The sequence below is a fragment of the Somniosus microcephalus genome, chromosome 1, assembly GCF_052327205.1.
Source record: "Somniosus microcephalus isolate GS21.2 chromosome 1, FLI_Smic_1.0, whole genome shotgun sequence".
Classification (NCBI taxonomy): Eukaryota; Metazoa; Chordata; class Chondrichthyes; order Squaliformes; family Somniosidae; genus Somniosus; species Somniosus microcephalus.
In genome coordinates this window covers 412,374,580-412,398,310 of record NC_140987.1, presented here as the reverse complement: position 1 = coordinate 412,398,310, position 23,731 = coordinate 412,374,580, and the positions used below count along the sequence as shown (strand labels likewise).

Genomic DNA, 23,731 nt, shown 5'->3' with positions numbered 1-23,731 from the left:
TCCTCTTGTAATAAAGGCCAACATACCATTTGCTTTCCCTGCATGTTAACTTTCAGTGATTCATGTATAAGGACACCCAGGTCACTCTGAACACCAAGGCCCCGATTTTCGGCTTGTGTGGGGAATGGTCGGGTTTCCCCGAATGTGGGGTTTCTGACACACATAAAAAAGTGTCAGCCAGCTCCACGCAATTTTCCCTCAAGTGGCCAATTAATTCCCAGCATGTGGGAAGCCTTGCTAATTGTCCAATTCGAGTCAGAAATCACCACAGTATGAGGTCATCATTTGTGGTGCTTTCAAGGTCCATAGCAAGCACTGCATCCTCTGAAGGCTTCCAAACGAACCATACAGGATGGCAGAGGAGCCTGCAGCAGCTGTGGCCAGTGCCAGACTCCGAGCTGCCTCCAAATTCGACGAGGCTTCACTGCAGGCATTATTGGATGGGGTTAGGGCCCACAGGGAGGTCCTCTGCCCTAGGTCAGGGAGGAAGAGGCCTCCCACTGAGACCAATGCTGCATGGATGCAGGTGTCAGCAGATGCCAACTCGCTGGGAGTCACCAGAAGAACCTTGGCATTACATATCTAACTCCTTCCTTTACTCCCCCACAGTACCATCCAGAGCCCCCGTCCTCACTGTGGAGGAGGAAGAGGCTGTGCAGCCAGACTCCTCAGAGGAAGCTCCAACCTCTGAGGGCGCAGCGTCAGCAGAAGTAAGCGCACCCAGCACCAGCGCAGACACTCACACCTCAGGGGGACCTTCGGGGCATAGAGTAGTGTTGTCACCTGGTGTATCACAGCTCACAAGTGAGCCTCAGCAGATTCTGGAGACAGGGACAGCAGTGGAGAGTCCTCGTCGGAGGGCGCAGGACTCTGCCAGCTCAGCTCAGCTGCGCTGCATGTCGACCCTCTGCCTCTGGGTCCATCCACAAGAGAAGAGGTGATGGATCTCCATGCACAGATGCAGGAGTCTCTGGCAGGTTTTGTCTCCAGGGTCGCTGCGAGTGTGGAGCGAATGGAGGAGTCCATAGCGACCATGAGCAGAGCCTTTGTGGAGTCATTGGCGCATGAACGCATCACCATGGAAAGGTTGGCAACCTCCATGCAGGAGATAACTCGCCAGGGTACGGAAAACATGGTGAGTGCTCATAAGAGAATGACATCTCTTGAGGAGCGTTGGCCATCTGTTGAACAGAGAAACCAGATCTTCATGGAAGTCCTTCTGAGTAGGACTGCCAGTGCAGAAACGGGTCCCACTGGCCCCCTAAAGCGCAGCAAGGTGCTCATAAGCCACTTCCAAGCGCTGGCCCCTTCTGGCCTGTGCAGCTTCAGGTGAGTGAGCAGCAGCCTGGTGCTCCTGGTGCTCATCCTGCTGTTCCTGGTTCTGCTGCTGCCACCTCTGCTGTTGGAGATCCTCTAATGCCAGAAAGGGAAGGTACCAAAGGCCTCCCATGCTTCTGGCAGATGCCTCCGTTGAGGGGGCGCTGAGTTAGGGTGGTGAGAGGGGCTTCCCAGGAGCTCACACTGGAGAAGTGTGTGAGGCTCCAACTTTCTACAGCTGCTCCGAAGGCTTCAAAAAGTTCCCCCAAGCCTTGATCAACAAGGTCCTGCAGCCTGCAAATGCTGCCTATTTAAATCTCTTCAGCCCTCAGCGACCTGCTGCTGCAAGCAAGCAAGCCAGCTGTTTTCACGCCAGCTCTCATCGGCGGGGTTCCCCGCAGGCGTGTTTCATGTGGGGAAAGCCCCAAAGTCGCAACTGCCCCGGAAAATCTTCCTTAACAAGGTGATCATTGGTGATTAGTGCTCCGACGAGCAGTCCCGCCAGCGGCGGCTGGGACTGAAGCGGGGTGCGTGGAAACGGCGGTTCGAAAGTCGGACGGGGCGGGAATCAGGCGGGGGGGGGGTTCCCGACCCGCTTTTTCGCCGATTTTCGGCCCCCGGCCGCATGAAAAGCCGCCCGACGGCGGCCAGAAAATCGGGGCCCAACATTTCTCAATCTCTCAACATTTAAAAAATACTCTGCTTTTCTATTTTTCCCTACCAAAGTGGACATTTCTCCACGTTATATTCCATTTGCCATGTTCTTGCCCACTCACTTAGCCTATCTATATCCCCTTGAAGCCTCTTTGCATCCTCTTCACAACTTACATTCCCACCCAGCTTTGTATCATCAGCAAACTTGGATACATTACATTTGGTCCCCTCATACAAATCATTGATATAGATTGTGAACAGCTGAGGTCCAAGCACTGATCCTTTGCGGTACCTCACTAGTTACAGCCTGCCAACCTGAAAATGACCCGTTTATTCCTCTCTGTTTTCTGTCCGTTAACCAATGCCCAATCCATGCTAGTATATTACCCCCAATCCCATGAGCCCTAATTTTGTTTAATCGTGTGGCACCTTATCGAATGCCTTCTGAAAATCGAAATACACCACATCCACTGGTTCCCCTTTATCTATTCATAAATCCGTGTTGACTCTGCCCAATCCTATTATTATTTTCTAAGTGCCCTGTTATCATGTCCTTAATAGATTCTAGCATTTTCCCTACTACTGATGTCAGGCTAACTGGTCTGTAGTTCCCCATTTTCTCTCTCCCTCTTTTAAATAGTGGGGTTACATTTGCTACCTTCCAATCCGTGGGAACTGTTCTAGAATCTATGGAATTTTGGAAGATGACAACCAAAGCATCCATTATCTCTATAGCCACCTCTTTTAAAACCCTAGGATGTAGGCCATCAGGTCCAGGGGATTTATCGGCTTTTAGTCCCATTAATTTCTCCTACTATTTTTTTTTCTAATACTAATTTCTTTCAGTTCCTCATTCTTGTTAGACCCTTGTTTCTCCGGTATTTCCAGGAAGTTTTTTTGCGGAAAAATTTCTCTGCCATTTCCTTATTCCCCATTATAATTTCTCCTGTCTCAGCCTGCAAGGGACCCATGTTTACTTTTGTTAATCTTTGCCTTTTTACATACCTATAGGAGATTTTAGTCTGTTTTTATGTCTCTTGCTAGTTTACTCTCATATTCTATTTTCACTTTCTTTATCAATTTCTTGCTTCTCCTTTGCTGAATTCTAAAATTCTCCCAATCCTCAGGCTTACTACTCTTTTTGGCAACATTATAAGCCTCTTCCTTTGACCTAATACTATCTTTAACTTCACTTGTTAGCCACGGTTGGACCACTTTTCCTGTGGGGTTTTTGTGCCTTAAAGGAATGTATATTTGTTGTAAATTATGTAATAATTCTTTAAATGCTAGCCATTGCTTGTCTACCATCATAGTTTCCCAATCTACCTTAACCAACTTGCCCCTCATACTTATAGTTTGCTTAGTTTGCTTTGTTTAGATTTAAGACCCTAGTTTCGGATTTAACTAAATCACTTTCAAACTCAATATAAAATTCTCTCATATTATGGTCACTCTTCCCTAAAGGCCCTTTTACTACAAGGTTATTAATTAACCCTTTCTCATTGCACAATACTAGATCTAAAATAGCCTGTTCCCTAGTTGGTTCTTCAACATACTGATCTAGAAAACTATCTTGCATACACTCCATGAATTTTCCTCCACACTTACTGTAAATTTGATTTGCCCAGTCTATATGTATATTAAAGTCCCCCATGATTACTGTATTACCCTTGTTATAGCGCATCTAATTTCCGGATTTATAATCTGCCCTACATTACAACTACTGTTTGGGGCCTATAAACAACTCCCACCAATGTTTTCTGCCTCTTGCTGTTTCTTAGCTCCACCCAAACGAATTCTACTTCTTGATCTTTGGAGCTAAGATCCTTTCTCTCTACTGTCTTTTTCCCATCCTTTATTATCAGCGCTACCCTGCCTCCTTTTCCATTTTGCCTATCTCTTCTAAAAGTTAAGTATCCTGGAATATTTAGTTCCCAACCTTGGCCACTTTGGAACTATGGACTCAATTTTAATAGCCCTGAGGAGGCGTGGTTGGAGGCGGGTTGGCAGCGAAAATCGGAAATAATGGCGTTGGGCTGCGAACCCGCCTCCACCTGATTTTTGAGAGTGTCGGGTCAGCCGCTCCCCAACTGATCCGGCAGGAAACAGTGGGACAGGTAGTTAAGGCAGTCAACAGCCTGTTAACTGCCTTGCTAATCCTATTTTTATAGTAGTTTCTGCTTTTCGTGCTTCTGGCTCCTGTTTCCCATCTTGCCAGCGACAGACCAGCTCCAAGGAGATGAGTTTCTTGAGGACATGAATTGTAGTCATTGGTGCAGCAGTTTAAAAGCGCTCTTGTAACATGGCTGACATTCAAATGCAACAACGTTGTTGTTGGAGGTTTGGGATAAGATTTTGCAAATCTACCGACCTTGACTGTTCAAGCTGACACCCATCTGCAGTGTGACCTGATTTGAATAATTTCAGGCCACTTTGAGTGTGTGCTTGCAAGCTTCTGGGCTCAACTGAAATCTATAGCAACGGGATAGGAACCATTTATATCCTCTCATCCTGGTCGTCAGATTCGGAGGAAGAGCAGCCGCGGCAGCACCACAACCAGCCACAACAGCAGCACCAGGAGCGCCAATCTCCTCCTCACCCACCTGATGATGCACAAGGCGGAGGGCCTCAGCGCAGGGCTGCAGCTCACCGCAGGAGATACCCCCCAACACAGGGTTTACAGGCAGAGGATCAGCATCCTCAGCATGACTGAGCAACAGTGCCAAAGGAGGCTGAGACTTTCGTGAGAGGTAGTCGCTGACATCTGCGCAATGCAGCACCAGCACCTGGAGCCCAGAGGAGCGTGTGGACACTCCTTACCAGAGGCTGTCAAAGTCACCACCGCACTCAACTTCTTTGCTTCGGGCTCCTTCCAGGGATCAGCTGCAGACATCAGCGGCTTCTCCCAGTCGATCGCACACATCTGCATCACGCAGATCACCAATGCCCTCTTCGCAAAGGCGTACAATTACATCCACTTCTCCACGGATGGCCCATGTGTGACCGCACGTGCAGTTGGCTTTGCCAATATGGCAGGCTTGCCAATGGTGCAGGACGTCATAGACTGCACACATGTAGCCATTAGGGCCCCCTATCGCAACCCAGCTGTATTTGCCAACCGCAAAGGATTCCACTCCCTGCACACAGTCTCCTCAGAAGAGGACGAGGAAGAAGATGAGGAGGAGGAGGATGAGGACAGTGAGCAATTCCTTGCGGGGCCAGATGTGGCCAATCCAGCAGCAGGCAACCACATTGCTGGCCGTCAGGCAAGGGATGCACTTAGCCATGCCAGATTCACGTAAGCTTACGCTTCAACCACAGATGGCTGGCACATGGAGATGAATATAAGTCCAACAGTCTCAAACCCCAGGCATCATCTGTCCAATAAACTGTGGTTTGCGCTCAGTGTCACCACCAACATTCTAAATGAATTCTCCCTGAGCCCTCACTCTTGAACTTCCATTTCCCAGAACACAGAGGCTACACTTTAGATGATTTCAGCAGATTATTAAACCTTTTTCGACACTGAACCCATGTGCGTCTGCACACAGACCTTGAACACACCTCCTCAACAATTTGCAGCCCAGCCGCCTTGCTTTGCTGGAGGCCTCCTCCTTCCAATTCCAGGGAAGAGGACCTCCTGACGTCCTATAGTAGGAAGAGGACCTCCTGGCGTCCAAGGTATTGACTTGGATAGAGAACTGGTTGGCAGACAGAAAGCAAAGAGTTGGAATGGGTCTTTTTCCGAGTGGCAGGCAGTGACTAGTGGGGTACCGCAGGGATCGGTCCTTGGACCCCAGCTATTCACAATATATATTAATGATCTAGACAAGGGAACTAGATGTAATATCTCCAAGTTTGCAGACAACACAAAGCTGGGTGGTCGTGTGTGCTGTGAGGAGGATGCCGAGAAACTCCAGGATGATTTGGACAGGTTGGGTGATTGGGCAGAAGCATGGCAGATGCAATATAACGTGAATAAATGTGAGGTTATCCACTTTGGTGTCAAAAACAGGAAGGCAGATTATCTGAATGGCAATAGATTGGGAGAAGGGGAAGTGCAACGAGACCTGGGTGTCCTTGTGCACCAGTCGCTGAAGGTAAGCATGCAGGTGCAGCAGGCGGTTAAGAAGGCAAATGGTATGTTGGCCTTCGTAGCGAGAGGGTTTGAGTACAGGAACAATGATGTCTTGCTGCAGTTGTACAGGGCCTTGGTGAGACCATATCTTGAGTATTGTGTGCAGTTTTGGTTGCCTTATCTGAGGAAGGAGGTTCTTGCCATGGAAGGAGTTCAGCGAAGATTCACCAGGCTGATATCTGGGATGGCAGGAATGACGTATGAGGAGAGATTGGGTCGATTGGGCTTATACTCGCTGGAGTTTAGAAGAATGAGAGGGGATCTCATTGAAACTTATAAAATTCTGACAGGACTGGACAGACTAGATGCAGGAAGGATGTTCCCGATGGTTGGGGAGTCCAGAACCAGGGGTCACAGTCTAAGGATAAGGGGTAAGCCATTTAGGACAGAAATGAGGAGGAATTTCTTCACCCAGAGAGTGGTGAACCTGTGGAATTCTCTACCACAGGCCAATTCATTAAATATATTCAAGAAGGAGTTGGATATATTTCTTAAGGCTAAAAGGATCAAGGGATATGGGGAGAAAGCAGGGACAGGGTACTGAATTTGGATGATCAGCCATGATCGCATTGAATGTCGGAGCAGGCTCGAGGGGCCAAATGGCCTACTCCTGCTCCTATCTTCTATGTTTCTATAACTCCCTCCACAAGAGCATGGAGGGAGCTTTCATTGGACCTGGGTGCAGCCTTCGTTTTTGGCGCTGCCATTCCTGCAGCAGCCAGCACTTTTAACAGAAAAAAGCTAATGCTTCTGCAAAGAGAACATAGCCCTTTTAAATCTTTACTGAAACAACGGGTCATCAAAGGCGAGAATCTGACACTCTGCAAGCAATTGCCTGGAGGGACCCGCACAGCCGTAACGAGGCCAATCAACTTAAAATCTCATCCGCAGGGCGGCGTCAAACGGGAGCGCGTCTGGAAGTCGCCAAACAGTGGGCCCGCCGTCAACCCGCCTCCTTCATTAAAATCGAGCCCTACATCTCCGTAATGGCTATTAGATCAAACCTATTAATTTCCATCTGCGCTATTAATTCATCTATTTTGTTGTGAATTACAGGGAAGCAACCAACCAAATTAGATCACAATTCCAATCATTAAGTACCTTTTAATGTATCAGAATAGTCACATTCATTTTTAATGTAATCGCAAGCATTTTTACCTGGAAGCACTCTCCAAACCCCAATGGAGGTGGACACATGTTAACCCAGGACCTCTGCCAAGATCGCTTTGTGCCTGCCCACTAAGGAGCAGTCAAAAACCAGGCTGGGTAATAAATCACATTTATATAATATCGCTCAGAGAAAAGGGACAACTTTTTTTTTTTATAAACAGAGGAGAGATGGACATCAAAAGGGAAGTGCAAGAATTTAGGGAGGGAGGAAGGAGGGAATCAAAGGCACAATTGAAGAAATAGGTTTTTAGGAGGTTTCTTAAGATGAGAAGACAGTTAGCAAGGTGAAGTGGTTTAGGAGAACCACAGGGAACAGTGAATGATGTGGTAAGTAGGCAGTGAAACACCATAAAAAGACAGGGTAGGGACTGGTACGTCCACTGAGAAAATTCCCAAAGCAGGGCGGGGTGAACCCAGTGAGGTTTGAAAGTTAGGGAGAGATTGTCCTCAAGGGAGTAAAAGAACAACTCCATGATGAAGGGCCCTGCTTTTAATGCCACCCAATACTTGGATAGAAGTCAAGATCTCCCAGGGAATCAGCAATGTATCACTTCACGGTACAACAGCAGTGAAACATAGTACAGGAAACTTTGTACTATCCGGAGGTTGAATGTCCGGCAGCTTCGATCTAACGGCAGAAATCAGCAGCCGTTTTGGTTAGGTTTTTTTTCTTCTCCTAGCATTCTTTTCACAGGCAGGCTCTGGAAAGCGTCTTTGTAGCTTAGCAACAGCTTCAGAGACGCTTCCAAGCTACTGGGCTGAGTGTTTACAAGCTGTTGCTGAGCAACAGTGTTTGTGGTCAGATACGGCAGGCTCTGGAAGGTGTCTCTGTATCTTAGCAACAGTTTCAGAGATGCTTCCAAGCCACGGGCCGAGTGTTGACAAGCTGTTGCTAAGCAACAGTCTTCGTTGTCAGATACGGAGATGAAAAGCTCCTATCTGATAACATTGACGCTGGTCTATCCGGAAGTTTTGAGGCAACGGCAGCAGCTCGGTCCCGTGGGTGCCGGATAGCACAAAGTTTCCTGTACTTGTAAAAGCACCGTTAATGCAGTGAAACATCCCAAGGTGCTTCAAATAGAAAAGGGGCAGAGAAAGCTAAATTGGACAGTGATCAGGAGATGGGACTAGATTTAGAAATGATTAAAGGAGATACCGAGGTTAATTCTAAACTTTTGTTGATGGTGTAAAACGGACAATATCGGATCAGCCACCTGTTATACACCACACCTGATTTTCCTTTCTATTGCAGTCAACGGCAAGTTCAAATTGGGCAAAATTCCTGGCAACCACGGACAGGAGTTATGGAGAATACAGTACCCCAAAAATGTTAGAATAAAAATTAAAAAGGAGCTTATAGGGCAATTATATGTTATGGGGCAGGGGTATACCAGGTCTGAATTCTGATGATTCGGTTTCACTGTTTCAACCCAAGGATGTCCTGCAATGCTCCCTCTGCTCAGACAATAGTGCAGTTTTTTTTTTTTTTTAAACATTTCATGAAATAAAAACTTACATTTATACAGTGCTCATCATATCGAAGAACACTGGGGGGGAATGCTTTACAAGGAAGATAAAAGGCAACAGAGCAGGAGATAAGAGAGTTGGGAGAGCCATGGGGACCAATGGCACAGTCAAAGATAAAAGTGCAAGAAGGCTTTTGAAATAAGGGAGATAGCATGAGGAGGTTTTGAGAGAAAAATTCCAAAGAACAAGAATGTAGTAACTGACAGATCCTTTTTTTATGAATAGTATTTTATTCCAATACCAACCACAATCGGATATAAAACAGGAAGTCTTTACTATCTCTGTCAGGAATCATAATGCTTCCAATGTCCTGAGATGTAATTCAAATGAACAGTGTAGGAAGATTTTCCCTGTGCACTGGATGTAACAAAATCACAAACCCATTCTTTATAAAAAAAGGTTTACAATTTTATTACAGTAGGTGCACAGAGGAAAACCTCTCCTATCATCCATATGAGCATACTCTGAGGATATGAAGGTGGCTAAGGTACACAGGAACTATGCGATCACATTACAAAATGTTTGCTTATTTTATTTTTGTGCTTTTGGACCACTCAGTGGTTTAAAACATCTTCTTAAACACCATCAGGCTGAAGTAATTTTGAATTCAAAGTAGTAATCTTTCCCCTGAGGAAGGCTTTGTAAACAGTTTTATACGCTGCTTTACCTTTGGGGCTCTTGGTTCACTGACACGTAAAGCTTCTCGGAAATATGCGTCCACTGCATAATTGGCTTTGCGCTCTCGTTTAGGCGGTTCAATCCACTCTGTCAAACCAATCTGCTTATTACAAAATATAACAGAACATTTTCGTTAATACTGTGCATTTAAAAATGGTGCCAAAATCATTAAATTATCAAATTGTATTTGCTATACTGTATATCTATGCCACCATAGTGGGCAGCACGGTGGCATAGTGGTTAGCACTGTTGCCTCACAGCGCCAGGGACCCGGGTTCGAATCCGGCCTCGGGTGACTGTCTGTGTGGAGTTTGCACATTCTCCCCGTGTTTGCGTGGGTTTTCTCCGGGTGCTCCGGTTTCCTCCCACAGTCCAAAAGATGTGCGGGTTAGGTTGATTGGCTATAATAAAAATTGACCCTTAGTGTTAGGGGGATTAAATACGTGGGGTTACGGGGATAGGGTGGGATATGTGTTGGTGTAGGGGTTACAGGGATCAGGAGGGATATGTGTCGGTGCAGGCTCGATGGGCCGAAATGGCCTCTATCTGTACTGTGAGGTTTCTGTGATTCTGTGATATCTGTATGTATAATGCAACTTGTGACAGATTTTAAATCCAACATTGCTGTTTCTTTTGTCATGTGCCCAAGATGATAGGTGTAATTTTTAACTTCAGCCCAAAACGGGCACCAAGTTGGTGGTGCGCCCACAGTGCCCACCGGCGGAATGCCTGAACCATTTTCGGCTTCGGGCCTCATTTGGATTTAACCAACAAGCTGTGGGCACCAAATGGGTGCTCCACTGCAGCCCGCTGGCTTTGAAAGGCCAAAAATCGTTGGGTTTCTGTACAGAGCCAGCCGGCAGGTCAGGCCTGTTGGGGGAGAGCCAATCCCACGAGGCGAGTGGGGGGGGGGGGGGGGGAAAAGGAAAGGTGCGGGAACGAGCCGGCAATGAACGCTGTAGTTTTGTGGAGCCTGGAGGAGAACTCCTGCTTCTCTGGGCCTCCACAAGAATTTCCTCTCCAAAATTTTCCCAGGCTGTACTTGGAGCAGCTTAAGGACCGCTGGTAAGGCCATTCAACGTCTGGTACAACTGGGCCTAGGTGAAAAACAGGCAAGCGGCAGCTGAAAATCACCCCCAATAACACTGTATTGAAGTGCATTTGTACATTACATCTTTGTAACAATAAACTATTACAAAGATTGCACATATAAATCAATATGTTTTAATGTGTGGTACAGTTCTTGAGTGATACTCAAACCATTACCTCAAATTGTTCCCACCGTTACCAACACGTGACAGACCTGTAATCAGCAATACTTCAATCTATTGTTTTATACCTCAAAATGCTTCCTCTCCAAACACAATCCATGTTTGTAAGGACAGAATCTATAATTATGCTGATGGGTGTTTTTCATATTTCAAGTGGCTATAGTACAAAAATTTCACACACCCGCCATTACACTTTACTGCAATCATAGTGGCAACACTATCTCAAACTCCATCAATTCTGAAACTTCATCAGTTAGGTTTTCTGGGCAGAAAAACAATGGTTTTACTTTACAAAAGGGAAAGGAAAAGAAGGACTGAAAAGAAAGTGTCAGCCTAGATTCTGTGCTCAAGTCCCTGCAGTGGGAACCCCCCCAATCTTCTCATTCAGAGACGAGACTGCTGCCACTCAGCCGTGGCTGACATTACAGACCATTTCAAACTATACAGCACTAGGTAAACAAACTACAGCAGCAATTTGAGATGACAAACTAAGAGAAGTAGACAAGAAACACGCTGGTACAATATTAAAGCATGATTTAAATTTAAGATTTTTCCCTGTAACCTCTAAACTAAATAAACCGAAACACAAACACTGAGTATTATGTAGCCACATATGATCTGCCTTCTTTTTTAAAAAAACTTGAAAATTTACTGGAGGAATAGAATTTCATACATAAAGGAATTGAGTAAAGATTACTGAATCACCTGAGGTGTTGTTCACGGTGAGTTGGATAATTCATTGGTTTATAACAACAGAAGTAATGCACCTTGAAATTACACCGTGGGATACTAGCACATGAACATAAGAACATAAGAAATAGGAGCAGGAGTAGGCCATTTGGCCCCTCGAGCCTGCTCCACCATTCAATAAAGTCATGGCTGATCTTCTACCTCAACGTCACTTTCCCGCACTATCCCCATGTCTCTTGATTCCCTTAATATCCAAAAATCTATCAATCTCCGTCTTGAATATACTCAACAACTGAGCCTCCACAGCCCTCCAGGGTAGATAATTCCAAAGATTCACTACCCTCCGAGTGAAGAAATTTCTCCTCATCTCAGTCCTAAATGGCTGAGCACTTATTCTCAGACTGTGACCCCTAGTTCTAGACTCCCCAGCCAGGGGAAACATTCTCCCTGCATCTTCCATATCAAGCCCTGTTTTTGCCCACTCACTTAGCCTGTCTATATCCCCTTGAAGCCTCTTTGCATCCTCCTCACAACTTACATTCCCACCCCGCTTTGTATCATCAGCAAACTTGGATATATTACATTTGGTCCCCTCATACAAATCATTGATATAGATTGTAAATCGCTGAGGCCCAAGCACGGATCCTTGCGGTACCCCACTAGTTATAGCCTGCCAACCCGAAAATGATCCGTTTATTCTGACTGTTTTCTGTCCGTTAGTCAATCCTCAATCCATGCTAGTATATTACCCCCAATCCCATGAGCCTTAATTTTGTTTAATAACCTCTTGTGTGGCACCTTATCAAATGCCTTCTGAAAATCCAAATACACCACATCCACTGGTTCCCCCTTATCTATTCAGCTAGTTACAACCTCAAAACTGCAACAGATTTGTCAAACACGATTTCCCTTTCATAAATCCGTGTTGACTCTGCCCAATGCTATTATTATTTTCTAAGTGCCCTGTTATTACGTCATTAATTATAGATTCTTGCACTTTCCCTACTACTGATGTCAGTCTAACTGGTCTGTCGTTCCCCGTTTTCTCTCTCCCTCCTTTCTTAAGTAGTGGGGTTACATTTGCTACCTTCCAATCCGCAGGAACCGTTCTAGAATCTATGGAATTTTGGAAGGTGACAACCAAAGCATCCACTATCTCTATAGCCACCTCTTTCAAAACCCGAGGATGTAGGCCATCAGGTCCAGGGGATTTATCGGCTTTGAGTCCCATTAATTTCTCCAGTACTATTTTTTACTTATGCTAATTTCTTTCAGTTCCTCATTCTCGCTAGACCCTTGGTTCTCCACTATTTCTGGGAAGTTTTTTGCGTCTTCTTCCGTGAAGACAGACACAAAGGGGGGAATTTTGCCGGCGCTCAGGGGGCAGGTTTGGAGGCGGGACATCCAGCAAAATCACAAAGATTGACAGCGGGTCGGAAACCCGCTGTCAACCCGCTTCCAGATAATCTTCCCAAGTGTCGGGTCCCCAATTTGCGCATGGACCCGATACCTCGCGGCGGGAAGATGATTATAGGCACTTAACTGCTTGTTAACAGGCAGTTAAGAGGCTTTTTGCAATTTTGACAGGTCTACTGCGGGCTTCAGACGTCTGGACACCACGTCAGGTAAGTGTGGCGTGCTGTGGGTCTACTGTAATGTTTGTGCATTGATGACAGCTGCAGAAGTAGTATGAAGGATCCAATAGTACACTGGTGAGTTTCAGGGGGTAAGAAAATGTTGGGAAAATAATTTTTACTGTATTTAGAGACTTTTCTGTAGGTGACAAGTTTTGAATTGTTTATGTAGTCCCTCCTCATTGGGAGAACCTCTCTCACCAGTGACAGATCGCTTCTGTAACCTCATCTGCAGCTGCCATCTGTTCTAGCCTAAGGAGGGAGTCACTGGAGAGCCTGGGTCCAAGGGCTCACATTTGTACAGTGATTGTCAGTGTTTGCAGCACCTCAATGCTGTCAAAAAAAAGTGTGTGGGGCCCCTTTAAGAAAACCGGCAGATGACGACATCAACTGATGTCATCTGACACCGGCTTCCTTGTAATTGGCCGCAGGGCGGGCTTAACAAGGCCAACCGACGCAAAATCACGTCTGTGCGTCGGACGTCACTGGGGCGGGACTGGAACCCGGAAGGCAGCGGTCCCGCCCCCAAGCCGCATCGACCAGAAAAATTGCAGCCCAAGTATTTGTTTAATTTCTCTGCCATTTCCTTATTCCCCATTATAATTTCTCCTGTCTTGGCCTGTAAGGGACCCACATTTACTTCTGTTAATCTTTGCCTTTTTACATACCTATAGAAGCTTTTACAGAATGTTTTTATGTCTCTCACTAGTTTACTCTCATATTCTATTTTCTCTTTCCTTATCAATTTCTTGGTCCTCCTTTGCTGAATTCTAAAAACCTCCCAATCCTCAGGCTTACTCCTCTTTTTGGCAACATTATAAACCTCTACGTTTGATATAATACTATCTTTAACTTCTCTTGTTAGCCATGGTTGGACCACTTTTCCCGTGTTGTTTTTGTGCCTTTAAGGAATGTATATATGTTGTAAATTATGTATTAATTCTTTAAATGCTAGCCATTGCTTACTGACTTAGTCTAAAATTCCTCTTCTCACTATCAGCAGAGATGTTGGCCTGGATTTTAGCCCAGAGGCAAGTTCCATGCAGGAGGGCTGTTGTGAGGTCGGGAAACCCGGAAGAATGCAGGACCAATGTTACCTTTAAGCTGCGCAGCCACATGGCCGTGTAGCGCTCTACGGGTCCCGCGCAGCCGGTGAGCCAGCTTTTAAATTGAAAAAAAAATGCACATGCGCAGAATTTTGAATGGGCCATGCGCCCCCCCAAAAATTTTTGCAGGGAGCATTGCGCAGGACACCTTTAAATATTTTTCTGTTAGGTTCCCGACCACCGGCAGCCTGATTGACAGGCTGGAGGTCTTTCAGTCGGGAAGCCTGCAGTACAAGGCCGCAGCCTACGAGAGTAGGTAGGTGTAGTGGGCGAGTGAGAGAGCTGGTGGCGGTGGGGTGCGTCCCGATCGCACAGGGGGGTCCTATGGAGGTCTGGGGTGGGGCCTGGTGGAGGGGGTTTACTGGGTAGCTTGTTGGGCCTGGAGGAAACACTCCTGCTCCTCCTGGCCCACAAGCAGTGCTGTAAAGGCACTTACCTTATGGATTCAGCCCTTCCCACTTCCTTGAACCTGCGGTTTTCCCGACAGCTGAGAAACCCAGGCAAAATGAATTAAAAATAGAATGACTGCTAAACTGAAGGCAGTTGGTCATTATAATATTTAAATGACCAATTTGTTTCCCGTAAGCGGATTGGTCGCCTGCCCCTCGTCCCGCCTCCATTAAAACTGAAAGTGGGCGGGTTCGAGGCAGGTTCCAGTTTCAGGCTTTTTGCATTTTAACCTCTGACATGACCCCAACCCACCCGCTTGAGAGTGAAGATTCAGCCCATTATCCCATTTACTTTAAATGAGTTAACCCTTCCACTAAAATAACAGAACCCAATATTTGCACAAGTATCCCACAATGGCAGTTCAAAACATATTTATTATGAGTGTGAGACCCAATGACAGTCTCATTATAGAAGTTGATTTCTTGTGGATTAGAAGAAACTAGGGTGGTTTAACCATGGACAAAGGCTGTGAGGATGTGCGCAGGCACAGATGGCAATTCTTGCTGTGGTCTTATTGGGTGGGATGTTGGGGGCAACGTTCTCGTTGAGCTGCGCGGCCACGGTCTAGAGGTCCCGGCGCAGGTCGCTCACCGGCTGTTTAATGGGAATAACCGCGCATGCACGAAGATTTGAATGGGCCATGCAGCCAGTTAAGGGGCCCGCACACGGAAAAATAAATTACAGGGAACATTGGTTGGGGGTATGGCACCATTGGGAACGAGAGCCGGTACCAGAAGCAGCCTAAGAGTTCAAGGGGGAACTGGAAGGCAGAAAGCCGGCAGGAGCAGCATGAAAATCAGCAAGAGCAGGACTGGGAGGCAGAATGCAAGTGGGAGCGAGAAAACAAGCTGGAGTGGGAGCAGGAGCCAGATGGGATTGGGTGCCAAAACACCAGCAGGAGCGGGAGGAAATACACAAACATGAATGAGATCAGGAGCAAGAGTGAGAGGCAGCAAAAGGCACAGTGTGAATAGGAACACAAGCAAAAGTGGGAATGGGGATCAAAATGGGGCCAGGACCAATGCCAAAGTGAGTAGGAAAGAAGAATGCCACAGCTGTGTGCTGGTTTCTAGAAATTATAGTCCGTTATATGGATTCCTATAAGCATGCCCAATTTTCAAGTTTAGATTGGATACAGAAACAGTGAAGTATGTGGAGGGAAATTATACATAGAGCCTGGATGCATTGTGGTGTTGGAAAAATTTTGGTGCCACTTTATGGTTAAGTTTAGTGATTTTTTTTTTTTTTAATTAAGCAATTTTTAATGTTCTTAGTATGTTTGAAATGTAATTGTTAGCATTGACTGAATAAAATGAGCAATTTGGCTGGTTTTATAGTACTTGCTAATTTATGAATGACAGCTTTGAAAAACAAATTGAGCAATTGGATTCTTCGGCTTTGTGCTGGTTACTGATTCATTACCACTACTGTCTACTACCAGCTGAGGGTGAATAGAACGCCTTTGATTTATTCAACTTTAAATCAATCAGATTTTGATTAATAACTTAACAGATAAGTGGTTACTTGAGCCAATGATGATTTAACTTCTGGCTGAAGTGCGACACCAACAGACATGTGTTATGCTCAAGATGTTTATGGGGTTTTTTACATTTATACTTCAGATCAGAAACACACATCTTGAAGCCAAGTCTTATAATAGCTCAACTGTCACCAATTATTGTAGCATTCCATTAATGGAATAGGGTTTGATAAGTGCTACAAATTAAAATACAGGGCATGCCACTTATAGTTGAAGTGGCTAATCCACATAAACTGCATCTGCCCAACCATAATGCAGTACAAATAACACGTCATAAATTTGCCCAGATTCCATTTTCTGTGAAACTCTGGCCTTTAGCTGCATTTTAGCTTATTTTCCGCTATCATTTTAGACAGTTGGATTTGACAGGCTTCAGGAAGGGAGTATCTGTAAATTTCCACAATCTTGGGAGGATTTTGCAAGCTACGGAAGCAATATCTTGGACAATGGGGGGTTATTGCCATTATAACCAAACTTCAGCTCAACTAGGAAAATTTTTTAAAAGCCAATATTTAAGCAAATAAACAAAATGGGCCAACATACTTTGCAACAAGATGTAACTGCACCAGATGTCAAGTGGTCAATATTCACATGGTACGTGAAAGTATTTTTGTAAAAATTAAAATAGCACTACTTCAGAATAACCTTTGAAAACAATGCTGCTGAGGAAAATGTATAGAAGAAAATAAGGCATGGAATATACTGAAGAGTGCTGTACATTGTTTGCACCACTAGAGGGAGGTTATATTTGAGAACACAGTGGCCTCGATCGCACCGGGAAATGGGTGTGCAGGGGCTGGGACATGCTCTGCACGAGCCTGTTCACGTGGTTCCAGGCAACACGTTAAATTCAAGCTGAAACCTCATTACGGTAAAATGATTCCAGCATGCAGCCAGCACTACCCGTACGTTTCATTGGCTGCACGCCTGTTTGGGGGCGGGCGGCAGGAAATCCTGAAGGCAGCCGCCACCTCTTAAAGGCAATATTCTCGAAACACTTCAGGCTGTCCTGTCACACTCCCTTCTTTCCTCACAGGAGAAGGTTGCGCACAACCTGCGCCGGGGGGCTGCCACCGGAAATAGCCGAGCCTGCCTGCACACCCTCTCCCCTTTGGAAGAAAACATGCCGGCCATCATGGACCGGGGGGGGGGGGGGGGGGGGCGGTGGTGGAGTCATAGTCGTGGTGAGTGCCAACACTTGCAGGGACATTGTGCAGGGTTTCTTCACACCCTTTTGCTCCATATCCCCTCTTACTCTCCCTACACACTCTACATGACAAACTGCAGCTGCTTTCACCAGCTACTTCTTCCACTGCTCTGGGTTAGGGTGGATTTTCCATCAGTTGTCCCAATCCTGCCATGACCCTAAACCATCTCCTTGAATCAAGGTGATTAAATATACAGAATAGCCTCCCAGTGGGATCCCTGCCATACATAGGAAGCCCACAGTTGCTGGGCAGAAAGATTCTGTGGCACTGCAGCATGGCATCCACTGCAGTGTGTCGAGGAGCAGGAGCCAGGTTTAAAGAGGGCAGAAGCCTCCAAAGATTTTGTTTAAAAATTTGTTAAAACAGGGTCAGCAGGAGCCAAAAGGACCCTTGGTACGGATATGAGGTCTGACGAGAGGGAGAGAGCCCACTACCAGGCCCTTTCCATCCAACAGTTGCTTTCCATTGCTGGCCCAGGGAGTACCGCCACCCCCCCCTTGGGTCGGTGGCACTAGAGGCGGTAGGTGGGGAAATTGTCTGGTCTCCCTGTCCCCCACCCCCCGCTATCATTTAAATGTTGCAGGGTTGTCAAGAGTTGGGTGGCCAAAATCCTGATGAGAGTCTCCTCTGTCTGACGGCTCTGGGGAAAGAGCAGGGGAGTGGGACTAATCGGATAGCTCTACCAAAGAGCTGGCACAGGCACGATGGGCCAAATGGCCTCCTTCTGTGCTGTATCATTCTATAATTTACATAAAATGAGTTCAGGTAATGTCAGTCCAGTTGCTAGCGGGCTTGTGTCCGCAGCATAAGCTGCCCATAGCTCAGTATTAAGTTAACAATCGGTCCCTTGATGGAAGTGTATTGCATTTGATGATAACTAAAACCAATACAAGACAGCCTTTTTAAACAGCGTGGTGTTAGTGAGCTCAATAGTTTTGTTATACTGTCACTTTTGCATTTATGCACACCCGAAGTCACTTTGCAATATGAAAGTGACAATATAACTGCATCTTTAGAGAGGTTACAGAATACTTAGTGCGATAAATGGAAATCTTTTACATTGGTGCAGTCGGGGGGAATTTTACTGTGCATCTAAACATGCTATACCTGGGACTGCTTGATGCCAATACTGGTTGCCTGAAATAGAAATAGTTTTATTCTGCAGCATTGACAAGCTCGAGGAGTTAAAACTCATTTAAAAAGTCACATATTCAAAAGAAATTCAACAGTATTATCAACGTAAATTGTTTAAAGAAAAAAATGTAAATGCACTAATGAAACTGAGCGTTAAACTCAAAGCAAATAACACAGCCATACCTTCTGTTTTCCTCTGTAATCTTCACCTTCAAAACTATATAAACTTTCTGTTTCCATAGTAAACGATCGAAGGGAATTCTCACCAAGATTTTGCAAACGTTCTTTCAGTTCAGCTGTCTGTATAGAAAAAATAATTTCATTTGATAAAATATTTTCAGACTGCACTGTAAAACCATCAATAAGGACGGGCTCCAAGAAATGAAAAAGCAATGTCATTAAAAAGACAAAGAGAGAGAAAGAAAATAAATGTAAAAACGTGTACTTCAGAGATTTCGGCAGTGTATGTAGTGCACTGCATTAAGAGTCAAGTCAAGGATGCACAAGAAGTTCATTATGCCAAAAAACAAAATGTGGCTCCCTTGATGGCCTAACTAATTAAACAGTGAATGGCCCAGTCATGCAGACCAAGAAAGTCTCAGGTCTGATCCCTGGCCTGTGTTAGCTGGGATGGCAGCAGAGCACTACTATTAGCTTCAGCACTCCTTCATTAGCAAGGGGGGAAAAGATCAGCCAGGATTCCTGCTCCTAATCACTAGCCAGCAACCCTTGCTGGAAAGCATGTGTGGACGATGACAGCATCAGGCTCAGATGGGATCTCTTCCGTCCAGTCAGGTAATATGTCAACACTCTATGCCCGGTGTCACATTTCAGCTGGCACCAGTGCCTGTGCTAGAAAATACTTAATTTCCAAGCACTAATATCCCTCACCATTGTGACCACTGCATTCACACACCAAAAAATGAATAAAAATGAACATTATAGTTGCTAACTGTTAGAACTTAAAGAGCAGGAAAACCTGGACTCAAGAAACAATGTGGTGTTGGTACCTTCTTTTCTCCTCTCTCCAGTATAGTGTCAATGTCTTCATCTGTTAGTTCACTGTCTTTGGTGGCAAAGACATGGGTAGCACCATGGCGAATCATTTGCAGCATTTCATCCTTGCCTAGTTTGTTGGCCTGTTGGTCAATTAGCCTCCCTAATAAAATAAAGCAATGTCAAATGTCTGGATGATGCTTTGAAACAGACTTGATACATTTTTTTTTAAAACGCAGATGTTTCTCCAATTTATTACTCTAGTAACTGAAATAAATCACAAATAAAAGCAAAACAAAAAGGATACTACCAATAACTTCTGCATTGCTATAAACTAATTCTTGAAGGGAATAACAGAATGTGAGAACCTTTGTTAACTAAGGTAACATAACCTAGTGGAACTCAGTGCAAGTTCATTTTACTCTGTTCCTCCTCCCATCGCCAAATTTATCTTCCCTGATTGCAGTGACATATGCTAGGGTATGGTTTCAAGGGCAGTAGTAGCCCTCCGCTACCTCACCCAAACAGCCATTCTTCATGTGAGAGTATCAGTAGACTATTCAACTATAGCACCATCAAGCAGGAGTCACTAGATAGCAATCGGGGTGAGAATTCGGGGTTTTCTCCCCCTCTCTAGCTCAGGGTGTGGCTGGGGAGAAAAGAGAAAGACCAATTGCATCATCTCAATGACTACCGTGGCTAAGAACAACTAACTGAGCTGAAGCAGAGACCTTCTCGCCTGCGTGGCTTGGTACCACACCAAGCAGTGCCTTTAGTCGCTGGATCATAAGGGAGCTAGCTTGCATATACAGGTTGAACGTCCCGAATCCGGCAACCTCAGGGGGACCGAGGTCGAGCCGGTTTTCCCGGACTTCGGAACGTGTTTCTGATGTCTGAAGTCCAGAAATATCGCAACCTGGGCTCGGGCATTGCTGGACTTTGGGCATCAGAAACACGTTCCAAGTCCGGAAATGCCTGGGCCCGGCTGGCGGTGGAAAGAGGGCGTCCGGATTCCGGAACATTTTACGGATTCCGGACGACCCTGCCACCAATCGTCCCAGAGTCTGGATTCCGGAACTCTGGATTTTGGGCGCTCAACCTGTAGTATAAAGTGTTGATATTGTACATGATGTGGCATAATTAAGTACAGTCAGAACTAATGTCAAATAAAATTGACTCTGGTGGCTGTGAAAATTGATGCTACGGTGCCTAGTGTCACAGGTAAGACCATATCAGACTGTCAAAAGTACTGAAATTACAGGTGGATGTTACATTATATGACGCAATGTGCTTGTGACCTGGATAAATAAAGCATATTCTAACCCCTGCAGTCCTTGTACAAGTATACAACTGTATTTAAACCACTAATTATAATGGAGGTGGGGGGGGGGGGGATTCAAATATGGTTCGGGAAGTCGCAATCCCATTCGTAGTTAAGTGCCCACAGCACAAAACTGCCCCCAATTAAGCAGCAGTTTGCAATCCCACTCAGTGGCCATGAATGGCTGATGTGGGAAGATACCACACCAGTAAGGAATGCTCTTCTGAAGTTGGGAATGAGGCACACTGCAGAGGAGAGAGCACTTTACTTTATATCTAAATGCACTACATCTTAATTGGGATTGCTTGATGCCAAAACTGGGTGTCCAAATGAAAAGCAATTTCCCCAGTGCCAGCATGCCACACCTTGAGTAGCACAAAAGAAAAAGTTGGGGAAAAGAAAAAAAACTCTGTTTGGACATGTCATTCTTTCAGAATTGTAATATATTTTCAAAGATTTGTTCTGCTAGGATTCGAAACAAGAACATCGAGCTTAAGAACTTGCTTTTCTACTTAACTCACAGCTTTTCACGTCCTCTTTCCCCAGCCCTGATCTTGCTAGTGAATTCAATCCCTTACAATAACCATTTCCATCCAATACACTTGAGGCTTTGGTGTTTTCTCCACACGAAACTTTAAAGTTAAAAATCCAAACTTTGTTACTGTGCCAATTTAATGACGGTGACAAAAGCATTAACAAAATAACTATCTTCCTATAGTAATAAAAATAACTAAATGGAGGGATATCAGAGGATTTCTACATCATTAAAATATCTGTCAATTTGGCCCAGTTGGTAGCACTTTCAACACGGAATCAGGAGGCTGTGTGTTCAATCCCTGCTCTAGGACATAAATTAGACTGACACAGCTGAAGAAGTGCTGTTTTGTCAGAACTGCTGTTGCTCTATGATTCTACGGTCTATCTGTGCCAGTGTCTATAAAAGATCCCACCCATGACACTATTCAAAGAACAGCAGGGATTTTCTAGTCAACATTTCTCCCTTAACCAGTATCACCAAAAAGTGATTAGCTGGTCATCCATCTCACTAGATTTTGTGGGGTCTTCCCATGCACAAAATGGCTGTCACGTTTGCCCATTGAACAAGTCACTACTGCACATCATACTTTAAGAAGTGGTTTCTAATCGTTTAAAAAAAATTGTAACTTCAATCATTTGAATTCCAACTCTTTTATAATCTGCTTTGTAAAACAATTATTTATAGCTATTAGTCAAACTGTACAAAGGCTTAGCACCAATTTTCTCTTGCACATGTGTGCAATTTGTTCTCTATTTTTCATTGGCACAAGTGGGGTAGAGTCAGATACATTTACATAGTGACCCCTGTTAATCTCCCATTGCAGCTAGCTATGGGAGAGACCAAATCTGACAACATCTAACTGCAATAGAAGACATAGACACCAGCATAAACAGCCCTCTTCAGGGCCTGCAGCTTTGGAGCGACAAACTACGATGATGATTGGTAAAAGTAGATTATCGCCTGACATTGGTAAGTTCAAGGATCCACTGTTTTATGATGGGGGTGTTTATGCCACATTGGGGATAACATCAAGGCCACTGATTTACACTGAATAAGTCACTAACTCAATAAACTCACTGAGCCATCTGAGAAGCTACATAATGTTTTTAAGTGCACAAGAATATAACGTTGTGTCAACCTTGGGAACATAGCAAATCGAATATGTTGGTGGGCCTAATGTAATTTCCCTGACCAAAGGTGCATTCCTACCTTGCTGAATAACAATAGAATCAAGTCGCAGCTTCATCTCAGCCCTTTCCACAATCCGCTCTTCCACTGTGTTGTCAGTGAGGAGCCGAAACACACGAACGGTCTTTTTCTGGCCAATACGATGTGCTCGGTCCTATTTATAAAGAAATTATTTAAAAAATGTTAAATGCTGATTTTTAAAAATCCAAATATATAGGGCTAGAAATTGACTTTGGGGCGGCCAGCTCGCTTGCGCCCAGAAATTACCGCTGCGCGGGGAGCCACTTGCGCCCTCCGGAAATTCACTTTCAGCGCCCCAAGTCGAAGCCGGCCGCAAATCAAGGGTTTCAGCGCCCCCGCTTGGGGCGCTGAAACTGAATATTGGCGCGCTAAGTGCCGCAGCGCCACCCGCTGCGGAGCGGCAGGCTGCAGTACTGCAGGCCTTCCTCCCTCTCTTAAGGGGGAGGTGCCTGCAAAAGCGCGATCGCCGCTCGCTAGTGCCGGCAAATGAGCCCGGCACCACAGAGAAGTGCCGGACTCCCGGAAAACAGCCAGCAATGCCGCGGGGGGGGGGGGGGGGCGGTGGAGGAGGCCGGGGAAGGAGGTGCGGGCAGGCGGAAAAGCGGCCGGCCGCACATCCGCCTTAACTCGCCCCACTACCGCATCAGGTAGGCCCCGTTTTCTGGTCACTGTTTGCGGCCGCCGCGGAAGAGGCGGCCGCAACTCAATATGGCGGTCTGGGCGGTAGCGGGGCAGTGCGCACACCGATGACATCATCGGTGGCGGCGCAGCGCTACTGGCCAACGCCGCCATTACCGCACCGCTGAATATCGGGGAAAGTTTAGCAAGTGGCGCAAAAGCCCTCTTTGGGCGAAAACTGGGCGCAAAGCCAACCGAATTTCTAGGCCATAAAGTCCTTATAACCTCACTGAAATCTGTATACTTTACAGAGCTGTACATAAAAGTCACAGCAGAACATTTTAAAACCAACTTCTTCAGTAACCCCAACAAGCAGACATCCGAATGACCAAGTGGGTAGAAGCATAACCAGTTGTAGCTATATCGGCCAGATGGTTCCAGGTTCAAATCCTAATCAGTACTATTAGCCTGAGCAGCATTGAGGACACTACAAATAGTCTCAGCACTCTTAAGCTACCAAGGGCGAAAGGCA

At 45.6% G+C, this 23,731-nt stretch overlaps 1 protein-coding gene across 7 annotated transcripts in view; it reads right to left on the bottom strand.

Annotated features, from left to right (window-relative positions):
• The window catches only part of smarca1 (SNF2 related chromatin remodeling ATPase 1), a 123,358-nt gene that overhangs the window by 15,032 nt on the left and 84,595 nt on the right, over positions 1-23,731 (bottom strand). For 4 of the 7 annotated variants that reach the window (XM_085999183.1, XM_085999192.1, XM_085999216.1 and 1 more), the window contains 5 exons: positions 22,582-22,714; positions 19,528-19,676; positions 18,701-18,817; positions 18,491-18,520; positions 9,474-9,584 (listed from right to left, as the gene is read on the bottom strand). In XM_085999183.1, the coding sequence (XP_085855309.1) occupies positions 9,474-9,584; positions 18,491-18,520; positions 18,701-18,817; positions 19,528-19,676; positions 22,582-22,714 (540 nt within the window). Of the gene's footprint in view, positions 1-9,473; positions 9,588-18,490; positions 18,521-18,700; positions 18,818-19,527; positions 19,677-22,581; positions 22,715-23,731 lie in introns of all 7 variants that reach the window. The other 3 variants (XM_085999210.1, XM_085999225.1, XM_085999202.1) reach the window with 2 other exon arrangements.